Source organism: Phocoena sinus, chromosome 4 (assembly GCF_008692025.1).
Source record: "Phocoena sinus isolate mPhoSin1 chromosome 4, mPhoSin1.pri, whole genome shotgun sequence".
NCBI lineage: Eukaryota > Metazoa > Chordata > Mammalia > Artiodactyla > Phocoenidae > Phocoena > Phocoena sinus.
This window is the reverse complement of record NC_045766.1, coordinates 137139793-137151413: the sequence shown is the minus strand read 5'-3', so window position 1 is coordinate 137151413 and position 11621 is coordinate 137139793. Positions and strand designations below refer to the sequence as shown.

The following is an 11621-nucleotide window of genomic DNA, read 5'->3' as shown; positions in this document are numbered from 1 at the left end:
CTCCCCTGGCGTCAGTGGATAATCTCTAAGGTCACATCTGGGATTCTGGAAGGCAGCGTCTGACCCGCCTATGGTGCCAAACCCCCTCCTATGAGCACATAGGGAAGTCTCCCACTTTCAGAAAATGTTTCATCCTGACAGGCAGTCTAAGCTATCTTCTAAGTCATAAACAGCACACGCCTTAAGACTTGCCGGTCCATTTGTTGATTTAACAACCTTAGTGATTACTGATCAAACAGAATGAAGTGAGACTCAAATGCAGCAGTGTCTGAGGGTAGACACAAGACAAAACTTCCCACATGGGGTTGGTAAGTACTGAGAGAAGTGGGGTCTCTGGAGTGTCCTTCCCTGGGGTCCCGGGAAAGCACAGCCCAGCCAGATGTCGGCTGTCACCCCTCCTAGCTCTGGCCTTCCAGGGAAAGCGTCTTAGGCGAGCCGCTCGTTCGTTCACCCAATCAAGTCTCAGAAACTACTTTTAAAAACATGTTAATCGTGGTACCAACTGCCTATGGAAATCGCCGTTTCGGCGGCAGAAATAAATGCATCGAGATAATCGTTAACCCGTTTCCTCTCCCCCCGCCCCGCCTCCCGGCTTCATTAGGACTCCTGCGGGCGCCTGAGCGAGCGGCAACCGCCAGCAAGGTCATGGCCAGCGCAGCCGTGCAGCTCATGGGCTTCCTGCTCAGCTTCCTGGGCATGGTGGGCACACTCATCACCACCATCCTGCCGCACTGGCGCCGGACGGCGCACGTGGGCACCAACATCCTGACGGCCGTGTCCTACCTGAAGGGGCTGTGGATGGAGTGCGTGTGGCACAGCACGGGCATCTACCAGTGCCAGATCTACCGCTCGCTGCTGGCGCTGCCCCGCGACCTGCAGGCGGCCCGCGCGCTCATGGTCATCTCCTGCCTGCTGTCGGGCGTGGCCTGCGCCTGCGCCGTGGTCGGCATGAAGTGCACGCGCTGCGCCAAGGGCACCCCCGCCAAGACCACGTTCGCCGTGCTGGGCGGAGTGTTCTTCATCCTGGCCGGCCTGCTCTGCATGGTGGCCGTCTCCTGGACCACCAACGACGTGGTGCAGAACTTCTACAACCCGCTGCTGCCCAGCGGCATGAAGTTCGAGATCGGGCAGGCCCTGTACCTCGGCTTCATCTCCTCGTCCCTGTCGCTCATCGGCGGCACGCTGCTCCTCCTGGCCTGCCAGGACGAGGCGCCCTCCAGGCCCTACCAGGCTCAGCCCCGGTCCGGCACGGCCACCGCGCCCTCCTACCGGCCCCCCGACGCCTACAAGGACAATCGGGCCCCGTCGGCCACCTCGGCCTCGCACAACGGGTACAGGCTGAACGACTATGTGTGAGTCCCCACGGCCTGTCCCTCCCCAGGCCCCCAAGAGGCGCCGGGACCCAGGCTGCCGACCGCTTCAAGGTCCGGGCACCAGGTTTACTTCTGGGCTGCTTTGGTGTCCAAAGGAATAATGTGAACCTGAGGAAATGGGCTTAGGATGAAGGGAAGGCGGGGAAAGAAGTTGAGGAGAAAAGCGCTACATACCAAAGACTAAAAAAAAAAAAAAAAAACCTTCCTGATTTTGTATTTATTATATGTATTTCTGTGGGTGATTTAATGACAGGTGAATAAAAAGCGACTTGGGAGTTTGGTCAGTGGGGTTTGTTTGCAAGCCAGGAATAAACCTTTTGGATGAGGTTGTCTCTGAAACTGACAATATCCGTGTCTGTTTCCAGACCCTTCTTCTTGTCTGCTAAGATGCTGGTAACCATAGTCAGCACACCTCCGGGCTCCGCCCACCCAGGACAGGAAAATCAGAGGAGGGCTGGGCGGATGTTCGTCCAGAAGATGCTGGAGCAACGTCACCAAAAACTGTCGCCCTATCCTGGCTCCATCTCAGAGGCAAGGCAGGGAGTACAGGGCTTCCTTGAAAAAGAGATAATTGCCATACGCCGCAAAAGAAGGACAATGTTATTTTCGACCGGTGAGCAGTTGGCCCCCACTAGCGAGGCAGCAAAAGTCAGAAGAAAAAAAAGGCAAAGTGAGACATGCCTGTTCGCTTGGCTCTCCAGGCATTGACAAGAGGCCCAGTTAGGAAGGCTGCTCACCCGAAGCACAGAATGTCACTGGCTTCTTTTCTGGGAATAGAAGTATGATGGCAGCTGACATCAGAGCAGGTACAAGGGCTGCTCACTGCTCCTTGAGCTGGAAAGAACTGCTGCGAGGGCCAGGTGAGGCCTGACCTCTTTAAGGACACTGATGTTGCTTTCGGGGCTGTGATCTAAATCTGACACACACACACACACACACACACACACACACACACACACACACACGCTGCTCCCCCGTTAGCCCAGGGCGTCTGTCATGCCTCTGCCCCAGCCCCTCAGGCTGTGAACACGGAAGGAAATAACCCTGCCGTGTGGAAGGGCTGAGTCCGAGGTCTGCTACGTGAAGCCCCACCATTCTCAAGGGGTCTTAGAATAGGACCACCAAGGGCTCCATCTGTCACTGTCTGCAGGGAAGCCAGCCACAGAGGGTTAGCCACACGTGGCTGGGCTTACTGGCGTGGCGTGGCCTGGTGAGACTCTGGCCCCCGGGATCAGGGAGGTGGAAGGGGAGGCTCCCGGGCAAGGATTAGGAGGTCAGACGGGCCTCAGCCCTGCAACTCTGGATCCAGCAAGGCTGGAAGTTGCTTGATCTCCCCTGACTTCATGCCTCCCCCTGACCGGGTCCTCCGGGCCACCGAGATGGTGACAAGAAGCCCAGCTGCTACGTGCTTCCCACGTAGGCAGAGGCTCTCACCAGTAATGTGCGTACACCCCACGATCCTCTTCTGATTCCTTTAAGCCTCACCAGTTACACCTCATAAACTGCACCATTGATGAGATCTAGCAACAGGAGAATCTTCTAGCAACATTGAAAAGTCAGGGTTTAAGGAACAATCCTACACATACATATTTCTTTTCTATTTTGTGCTGACCTCTAGACCCCAAGCAACAGGGGCCGCTTCTGTTTGGAAGGAGGGGGTACCACACGTTTTAGCCTCTGTCTAGCCCCGCAGAAGCTAAGAGGGCTGGGATGTGCCATCCTATTTAGGTCAGGGATTTAGATCAGAAAGGTCATCATTTATTTATGATGAAACAAGCAATTTTAACCTACTCTTTAAATTATAAAAACAAATCTGAATCTATAAAGAAGAGAAACAAAAGCTTCTTAAAACGAAATGATATTCTGTCAGTCCTTACTTGATGGTCACAATCTAGAATGTGTTTAGTGAAGTTATTCTAGTTAATAGACCGATTACAAATTTAAAGATAAAATAGCTTTTTAAAATTTGAAGTATAGTTGATTTACAATATTTTATTAGTTTCAGGTGTCTAGCAAAGTGATTCAGTTATATTTTTTTCAGATTATTTTCCACTATGGGTTATTATAAGATATTGAACATAGTTCCCTGTGCTATACAGTAAATCCTTGTTGCTTATCTATTTTACGTATCGTAGTTTGTATCTGTTAACCCCAAACTCCTAATTTGTCTCCCCGCTTCACTTTGATAACCATAAGTTTGTTTTCTGTGTCTGTGAGTCTGTTTTGTATATAGATTTGTTTGTATTTTTTTTTAGATTCCACATAGAAGTGACATTGTATAATATTTGTCTTTGTCTGACCTACTTCACTTGGTATGATAATCTCTAGGCCCATCCGTGTTGCTGCAAATGGCATTATTTCTTTCTAAAATAGCTCTTATCAAACTCTTTCTCTGAATTCTGTCACTACTAAAGTAAAGTATGTTCCTGTCTCCTACTCAGGTGAAAGACTAATAATAATAGTGATTACAATTTACTAAGCACTTACTATGTTCCAGGAATACCTTTTACTTACTAATTTGGTCCAAAGAGATACATGAGAACCCAATGAGATAAATACTCGTTTTAACCCCATAACCCCATTTTACAAAGGAGGAAATCAAAGTGCATAGAGATTAAATTATTTGCCCAGGGTCACAGAGCTAGTGAGCAAAAGACCCAGGATTTGAACACAAACAGGTAAGCAGGGAGGAAATACATTCACTCAAGTAGAAGCATGACCTATAAGCTAATTAATTTCATGTCCAGACTATTTCCAAATAGTTAAGTGAATTGTTTCATGACCATATTTAGTTCTTTCTAGAACCATCACTCCACAAAGCTTCTGTTAACTGGGTTCTGGCTGGATTAGAGGAAATGTGATATCAGACCCATAGATCCAAGTTTGAATCCCCATAGAAAGCAGGAAGTGACACACAGGAAGTGACACACGGATGGCTCTGACCTACAGCTGGCCCACCAACTGTAGGAAGTAGATTCCAAATAAGACGTTCATTCCCTCCTTCAAGATACAGGGTGTAAGAACACTGTTCCCAGTTTCCTCTGGCTCTTTTGCTCTCATTCACCCCTAAGACAAGAGCTCAGGTCCTGTGATCCCCTTCTTCATCACATTACAATCACCAGGGCCATCAGGTAGATGCCTGCCTCTGCCCATCTCTTTGGGACTAAGGCTGTTTTGAACAAAGTATGGTCTCCTTTCGAGGTACAACATGTAACCCCAAATTTCAAAATAAAAAGGAAACATGAGTCAGCTTCTGATGTTTTCCAGGAAACTGTTGTCATGAATGTAAATTACAACATGATCCTCACGGGATAAAGAATGCTGTATGTCTTTGCTTCCCTAAATCAAATCCAATTTGGCTCTGATCCAGAGGTCTAAAGCCAGCCACGTTTCCTTGTTCCCTCCCCAGCATTTAGGAGGGCTCCGGGCCCCAGCACGAATGGAGGCCCTGGACTTGGGGAAGGGATGAGGCCCAGCCTTTAGTCCTTGGGGTCACTCTGGTTACCTGCTGACTGCCAGGTGCTGGTTCCTTCACGGCCTGGGGCCCCTGATGCTGCTCCCAGGCCACAGCCCACCACCCTCACAGTCACCCATGTCATGCCCCAGCCCCTCCCAGGCCGTGTGTGTGAATGGGCACTTCTACCCTGAGGAACCCTTAGTCCCAGGCTCAGTCTCTGGGAAGCCACTTCCTGAAACGGATCCACGCCTCTCCTACACTCAAAGCACCAGAACGTCCCCCTTCTTGGATAAGACACCCTGATTGCTTTCCTGGGTTAAGTCTTTTGAAATCAAAAGGCTCTGAAATCCCCCAGAGAATCCTACTTTCGTAGCAGTCACTGTTGCCCTAAGTGGAAATAATTTGAAAACTACGGCACATTCATCATTTGTATAATAGTCCATTACTTGATAGTTATAAACCAAAGATGGGGCCAGGATCTGCACCCTAAATGCCCAGCCCCAAAGCCCCAGAGCGTTGCCACATGCCTCCCTGCTCCTCCCTGCCGTGGACCCTCTGTGCTTGTTTGCTTCCAGGTAGAGGGAACAGCGTGGATGGTGGCAGTCGGGCATGAGATGGAGATCTGGACTAAGAGGCAGCCGTGGAGGTGGGAAGAGGTTGGGACGTGCCTGAAGGTAGAGTTGATCAAATTTACTGATGGCTTGGTTGTGGGGTACAAAAAGAAAGAGGCTTAAATGTTGATGCCAAGATTTGGGACTGGATCAACTGGAAGAATGGGTTCGCCGTCTTCCGAAAGAAGGAGATTCTGGAAAGAAAGTGTTCTGGTAAGGTAGATTTTGTTTGTTTTCCATGTGTTTGGTCTGAGCCGCCTCAAGTGGAGATGGCGATCGGGGCCCTTAGATGTGTGAAGCTGGAGTTGAGGGACAGATTAATGTGGGAGCCTCAGCCCAGGACACAGTTAGCCATGCAGCTAGAAAGGGTCTCAGGGGACGTGAACACAGATAAGCCAAGGGCTGCTGAGGGTTTCACATTCGAGGCTGGGAGGATGGGGGTGTCCAGCAAGGCAACCAGAAGAGGAACACCCCGTGAGCAAGGAGGACCAAACTGGGAGGTTCTGGAAGCCGAGGAGAAGGGAGTGGTGTTCAGTCACCTCTTTCTACCTTCCCAGTAACTTAGGCAGTATGGGCAGCTGCATTGAACAGATGAGGAAATGGGGCTTCGGAAAGAAAGGCACTGGCTGAGGACTGCTCCATGGACGGAGTAGACTGCTGGGCAGGGAAACTTACACACATTAGAAAATTCTCATTTCCAGTCTGTAAGGTCGCAATAACGCTTACAGAAAAACATGCATGTTCCTGCTCTTTCTGCGTAAACATTAAGACAACCCTAGTTACAGATTTCTCCTTGGAAAATAGAATGGGGTCTTCTCGCCGAGGTTTATACTATGCACCCCTAGAGAGGTGTGGTGATTATGGACTCACCTCAGATTAATACTTTTCATATAAAGGGAAAAAGGTAAATGTGTACGATTTCAAGAGGAAACCATTATACTGAAACGTGTTATCGAAATATTTCAAAACGATGGTATAGTAATATTTGTGCTCCTTTACTAATGCACAAAATGACATTATCCAGCAGGGGAAGTCTAATAAATACTGCAATTTCAAAGCAATAATAAGCATAAAGGATATTTTAAGAAATTTGCAAGAATTTTAATTTGATGTGAAAATATCTGTAATTTTCAAAGTTACTAGGGTTGAAATACCAAAAAAAAAAAAAAAAAAGTAAAGCAACTTGCTCAGGTGACTTGAAGACACTTAAAGCCCCCTGAGGATGAGAAGACATTCATGCGACCGGAAGTTCAATTTTCCTTCTGCATGTAAGCGAGAGTTCATTAAAATAATCCCTAATTGCTCCCCGGGGACCCAGAGGTTGTTAAGTGTGTACATCTGGGGTGGGGACTGCAGGGTGAAACTGAGCCCCATTCCTGAAGGCAGCAGAAGCCCGGGTCCTCCGTTAACTCTCAGAATATCCCTTCCTCTATGTGTCCGATGAAGACAGTGATAAACCTGGAACTTCTGTCATTTGCGCAGGAAGCGCCATCTCAGTGCCCTGAGGGGGTGAATTGTACCTCTCCTGTCAAAAACCAAAATCCAACCGAGTAAATTTGAAAGATCTAATCGGTTTTATTAGGCAATTCATGAGTTAGGCAGCATCCCAGCTAGCAACTAGAAGCATGCTCAGAGGGACTGTACATAATGGAAGGCTTTTACAGGAAGAAGGATGGAGTGAGGGAGCTATTAGCAACAGAAAAGAAAGGATTCTTTTTAAGTCAGTGTATCTTTGTGGGGGGGCGATGACAAGGGTTTGTGGGTTTTTTATTTTTATTGGAATATAGTTGCTTTACAATGTTGCGTTAGTTTCTACCATACAGCAAAGTGAATCAGCTATACATATACATATATCCCCTCTTTTTTTGGATTTCCTTCCCATTTAGGTCACCACAGAGCATTGGATGACAAGGGTTTGATCACACAGATTGCCTCTTCTTCCTCTGGGGAGGGTTGGAGGGGAATGAAGAGGACCCACGTGATGGTGCTGACCAGCTTTGGTATCATGGGCTTTTAGCACAAGTGATGCTATCTGGGGCCTGTGGCTTTCCTTTTAACACCCCAAAGGCACTGTTCCCATCAGTGATAAACCGAACAGGGAGCTCCTCCCGGTGGCCGGAGAAGCACCAGGCACCTGATACCCAAGTCGTGGGTTTCAGGCCAGGGACCACTAGCTGCGGTTTACTTGGTCCTCTCACAGGAGGGATGGAGAGGCAGCTTGCTAAACCAAAGTAGGCCGACAGCAAAGGCAAACCCATCACACGTTTCTTATTCAGGAAACGTCCATTTCAGACAAATGAGATTCGATCTGGCAATGCTCTGAGGCTGAACAGTCAGTGTGGGGAGCGGGGGCAGCAAGATGAGGATGTCCCGGTGGCAGGGGCTGGAGTTGGGGACAAGTGAGGGAAACAGGTTTAACTAAGACTTCGAGGATTAAAAGGGAAAGCCACCTCGCTTCTGTTATAGTACCCTCACTCCCACCCAAGAGACACAGGAGTGTGTGTGTGTGTGTGTGTGTGTGTGTGTGTGTGCGCGCGCGTGTGTGTGTGGTGTGTCTGAGTCTGTGAGAGAGAGAGAGAGAGATTGAAATCTGAGGTCCTGTAATATTTGAAGCCTTTTCTTGAATCAAAAAGCACAAAGCCATTTTCTGGGCAAGTACCCAAAGAAAAACACAGAAATTTCATTCTAGTAAATTATTTTAAAGTACCACCAACTGGCTTTCACAGGTGTGTGCGGCGGGGGAAAGGCATTAGCAAACAGCCCATTTCCTGCCTGAGAAAGGCCAGTGGAGGTCACCCTGTCAATCAGGGAGGACCCAGCCCCTGGGGGCGGATCACCTGGGATGACGATGGCACCTCTTGCTGTGCCAGCTTTGCCCCAGCAAAGCTCAGCACAACGTACTCCTTAATTCTTTTCTCCTGAGGGACTTTCTATTCGATAGCTCGCCACCCTCCCATCCCTGCTGAGTAAATGATTGACAGGCTCGAGCTTTCCATCCCACCAGGGCTCCTGCAGCTCGGGGGAGGTCTGGGGCTGTTTTAGTCAGCCCAGGCATTTTTCCAAAATAAAGCATTTGCATAGGTTTCCTATCCAGCATAATAAATAGCAAGAAGCCAGGACTTAATCACTGGAGAGTTTTGGTCTAGTGGCTTCACCAGGTGTCTGGGGAAGCTGGCACCTGCCTTGGGGAAGAGCTCATTGTGACCTTGCTGAACATGGGCAGCAGGGTCCCGGGACAGTGAAGAGGTTGTGGGAAAGGAGAGACCCAGTGATGCACTTGGGAGTCCTTGAGCCCCGCCCTCTGCCCAGACAACCCTCTCAGCAGGAGGGATGGTCTCTTTTCCATCCATAGCTCCATAGATATTTCTGCCATGAAATTCATCATTCACCTTTGTAGGCGTTATGAATTGCTCTATAATACCCAAGCGTAAGAATAACACCTGCCTTTGCTTTTTTTAAAAATCAAATCTGGTTCTGTTTCAACCACAATGAGATACCGCTACCTGTGAACACCTAAAAGTTAAAGGATTGACGATATCAAGTGTGACGGTGGTGGTGGACACAGCTGAGAATACAGGTGGAGAGTCTACAGTTAAGAAGAAGGGCCCCAGGGGTTTGAGCGCAGGGCCCAACGGTCCGGAAAGCTGGAACTGAGGGTGGGGAGCATGTCGGATTCAGAGCTCAGCAGGAAGTGGGACCGGTGCTTGGCAGATGCCATCGGGAAGATAGGTACTGGTTTTGGCTTAGGACTTGTTTTCTCACTCACCTTCTTTAAAAGAAGAATGTGGCCATTAGCCTTTGGTTCTGGAATGGGGTTGGGAATGGTCTGCTCCAACTGTCAGCATGATTTTCAGGCTCCATATATATATATATATATATATATATATATTTTTTTTTTTTTTGTCAGTTGAACACATTTTAATACATTTAAGTGGCATTTTAACCTCTTTTATTTTTATTTTTTTATACAGCAGGTTCTTATTAGGCATCCATTTTAAACACATCAGTGTATACATGTCAATCCCAATCTCCCAATTCATCCCACCACCACCACCCCCTGCTGCTGCAGGTTCCATATCTTCTACATGGAAAATATGTCAAAGAGCAGCAGCAGTGACTTAACATCTGAGAACATCCCAGTGGGAGGGAAAGGGCAATCACGTTGATTCCTCAGGAATACTGAAGCGCCCTGGAGTAAGCTGACACTCTTTTGGAGCAATGTTATCAGTAATGCTTTAAACTCCAGCACACTGTTTATGCATTTGAAACCAAGTCTGTTTCTTGTTTTGTATTTTCTCTCTGGAAATTGCAAGGAGGTGGTCTTAAAAGAAATAAATTAAACAAAAATAGGCCAAAAAAAAAAAAGAAAAAAAGATGGACCTGACCTAGGGCAGACCCTAGGGATATTCAACATGAAGGCCGACAAAGAGCAGAAGACGAGGAAGAGGAGAGTGGAGGTGAAAATGCCAAATGCAAGGGGGTTACTTGTTTATTGACTCCCCCCAGCCCTACCACACACATACAGAAGGTTCTCCTCAAGCAAATGAACAAACTGTCTGGGGAGAGAATGATTACCTGGGAAGAGGCAGGTCGTGTAGGTGTCAGCTTCTACTTCAGGCATTTGAGAAGTCCTTGGGATAAAACCAGCTTCCTATTCCATCTGGGTAAAGGGAAGCTTTCCTCTCGATAAACCCAGCTTATGTAAGTAGCACTCCCTGCCAGTTTCTGTATTGCCTTACACTTCAGAGAAGCACCAGACATTTGAGGAAAGTCTGCAGCATGAAAGAGAGAGAAAAGATAAACAAGGAGAAAAAACTGACACCTGAGAAAACTGATAGTTCAGGGAAGAGAAGAGAAGGTTTTAAAATCTGTATTCTCTATTCTCAGAGAATTCAGGATGTTATTTCATCCATCACAGCAGAATGCCATGAGAAAGATGAGAAAGTGGAAAAGGCTCTCAAGTTAAAAATTTTCTAATATTACATTTTTAACATTTAAGTAGAGGGATTGGAACATATAGTAGAGAAAATGTTCCAGAGTGTAGCAAAGATTAAAATACAAACAAAAGGGCACCATGAACTAGAAAACATTGTATAAAATGTATGAAAGACACAAAACATCATTGTAGGAGGTCAAACATCTGACAAATAGGAGTTCCTGAAAGCAATAAAGAAAATGGATGAGTGGGAAACAATGATGAAAAAAATTTCCTGGAACTGAAGGGAGACATGAACTTCCAAATTTGAAAGGGCTTAACAAGTGTCCCATAGAATGAATAAATGAAAATATACACTATTAAATGAGATACATCCCCATGAAATTTCAGAACATCAAAGTAAAAGAAGCAAAGACCTTAAAAAAAATTCCCAGAGAGAAAAAACATCCAGATCATATAGAAAGGATAACTGGCTCCTTCTCATCCAAAGCAGCCCTATATCCTTGTTAGTCTCTGTCTCAGCACACTGTGAACTCCTCTCAAAGGCCTCCTCAGAATGTGTGATTGTTTTCTTAATTTGCACATGCATTTTTTCTTGACTCCTCTGTTAGATTCCAGGTCCTTCAGGACAGAGATTTTGCCCATCTCATTCACTGTCATGTGTGTGAGACCTGGCACAGCCCTAGGCTGAAAATATGTCTGTGTTTTAATTGGAGGGGAGCAGGGAAGGCAGGAGGCATGAGTCCCTCCCTGGAAAGTCAGCAAACCAGCATTGATTCATACTACCATGTAAATGACTGCTACCTCAGCAACTTCAAGTACCTGAGTGTGGAGGGAACAGGGCACCAAGAGTTACTTGGGTCCTACACCACTTGGTAGCCTACCCAACTGAAGAACATTCTTGGGAGAGGCCTCAGCCCAGAGGCTGTCTTTGGAGCTTGAGTTAAATTCAGTCTCTTGTCTGCCCTTCCATGTCGGCCAGGCTACGTTGGCATAGCAATCCTCCTCTTTTATGTGCTTTTTCCATTCCAGCCATCTACTTTTTCCACTCCTGAAATACGACACTGCAAAGCCAAAGCAGTGTATGAGAGCTCAGGTCTTACAGGATTAAGAAACTCTACCAGCAAACACCTTAGAGTCCGTGGGTTCTATGAGAGCAGTACAAGTAGGTGAGACTGGATAATTGAGAAAGTGTGAAATGATGGATGGGAATCTTACAGGAAGCCACAGAAAACTGTAACCAA

General features: G+C 47.3%; 1 protein-coding gene across 2 annotated transcripts; it reads left to right on the top strand.

The window, feature by feature from the left end:
• Positions 1-531: 531 nt before the first annotated feature.
• Positions 532-2259, top strand: CLDN14 (claudin 14). Of its 2 annotated transcripts, XM_032630744.1 has the most exons (2): positions 638-1352; positions 1739-2259. In XM_032630744.1, the coding sequence occupies exons 1-2, from the start codon at positions 646-648 to the stop codon at positions 2079-2081; spliced, it is 1050 nt and encodes a 349-aa protein (XP_032486635.1). In that variant the 5' UTR covers positions 638-645; the 3' UTR covers positions 2082-2259. The 2 variants fall into 2 exon arrangements, with proteins under 2 accessions (XP_032486637.1, XP_032486635.1); XM_032630746.1 differs by having other exon boundaries at positions 532-1830.
• Positions 2260-11621: the final 9362 nt, after the last annotated feature.

Coding starts and splice junctions, on each gene's coding strand:
- CLDN14 (XM_032630744.1), top strand. CDS start 646: ATGGCCAGCGCAGCCGTGCAGCTCATGGGCTTCCTGCTCAGCTTCCTG. Junction 1,353..1,738: donor TACAGGCTGAACGACTATGT/GTGAGTCCCCAC, acceptor GTCTGTTTCCAG/ACCCTTCTTCTTGTCTGCTA.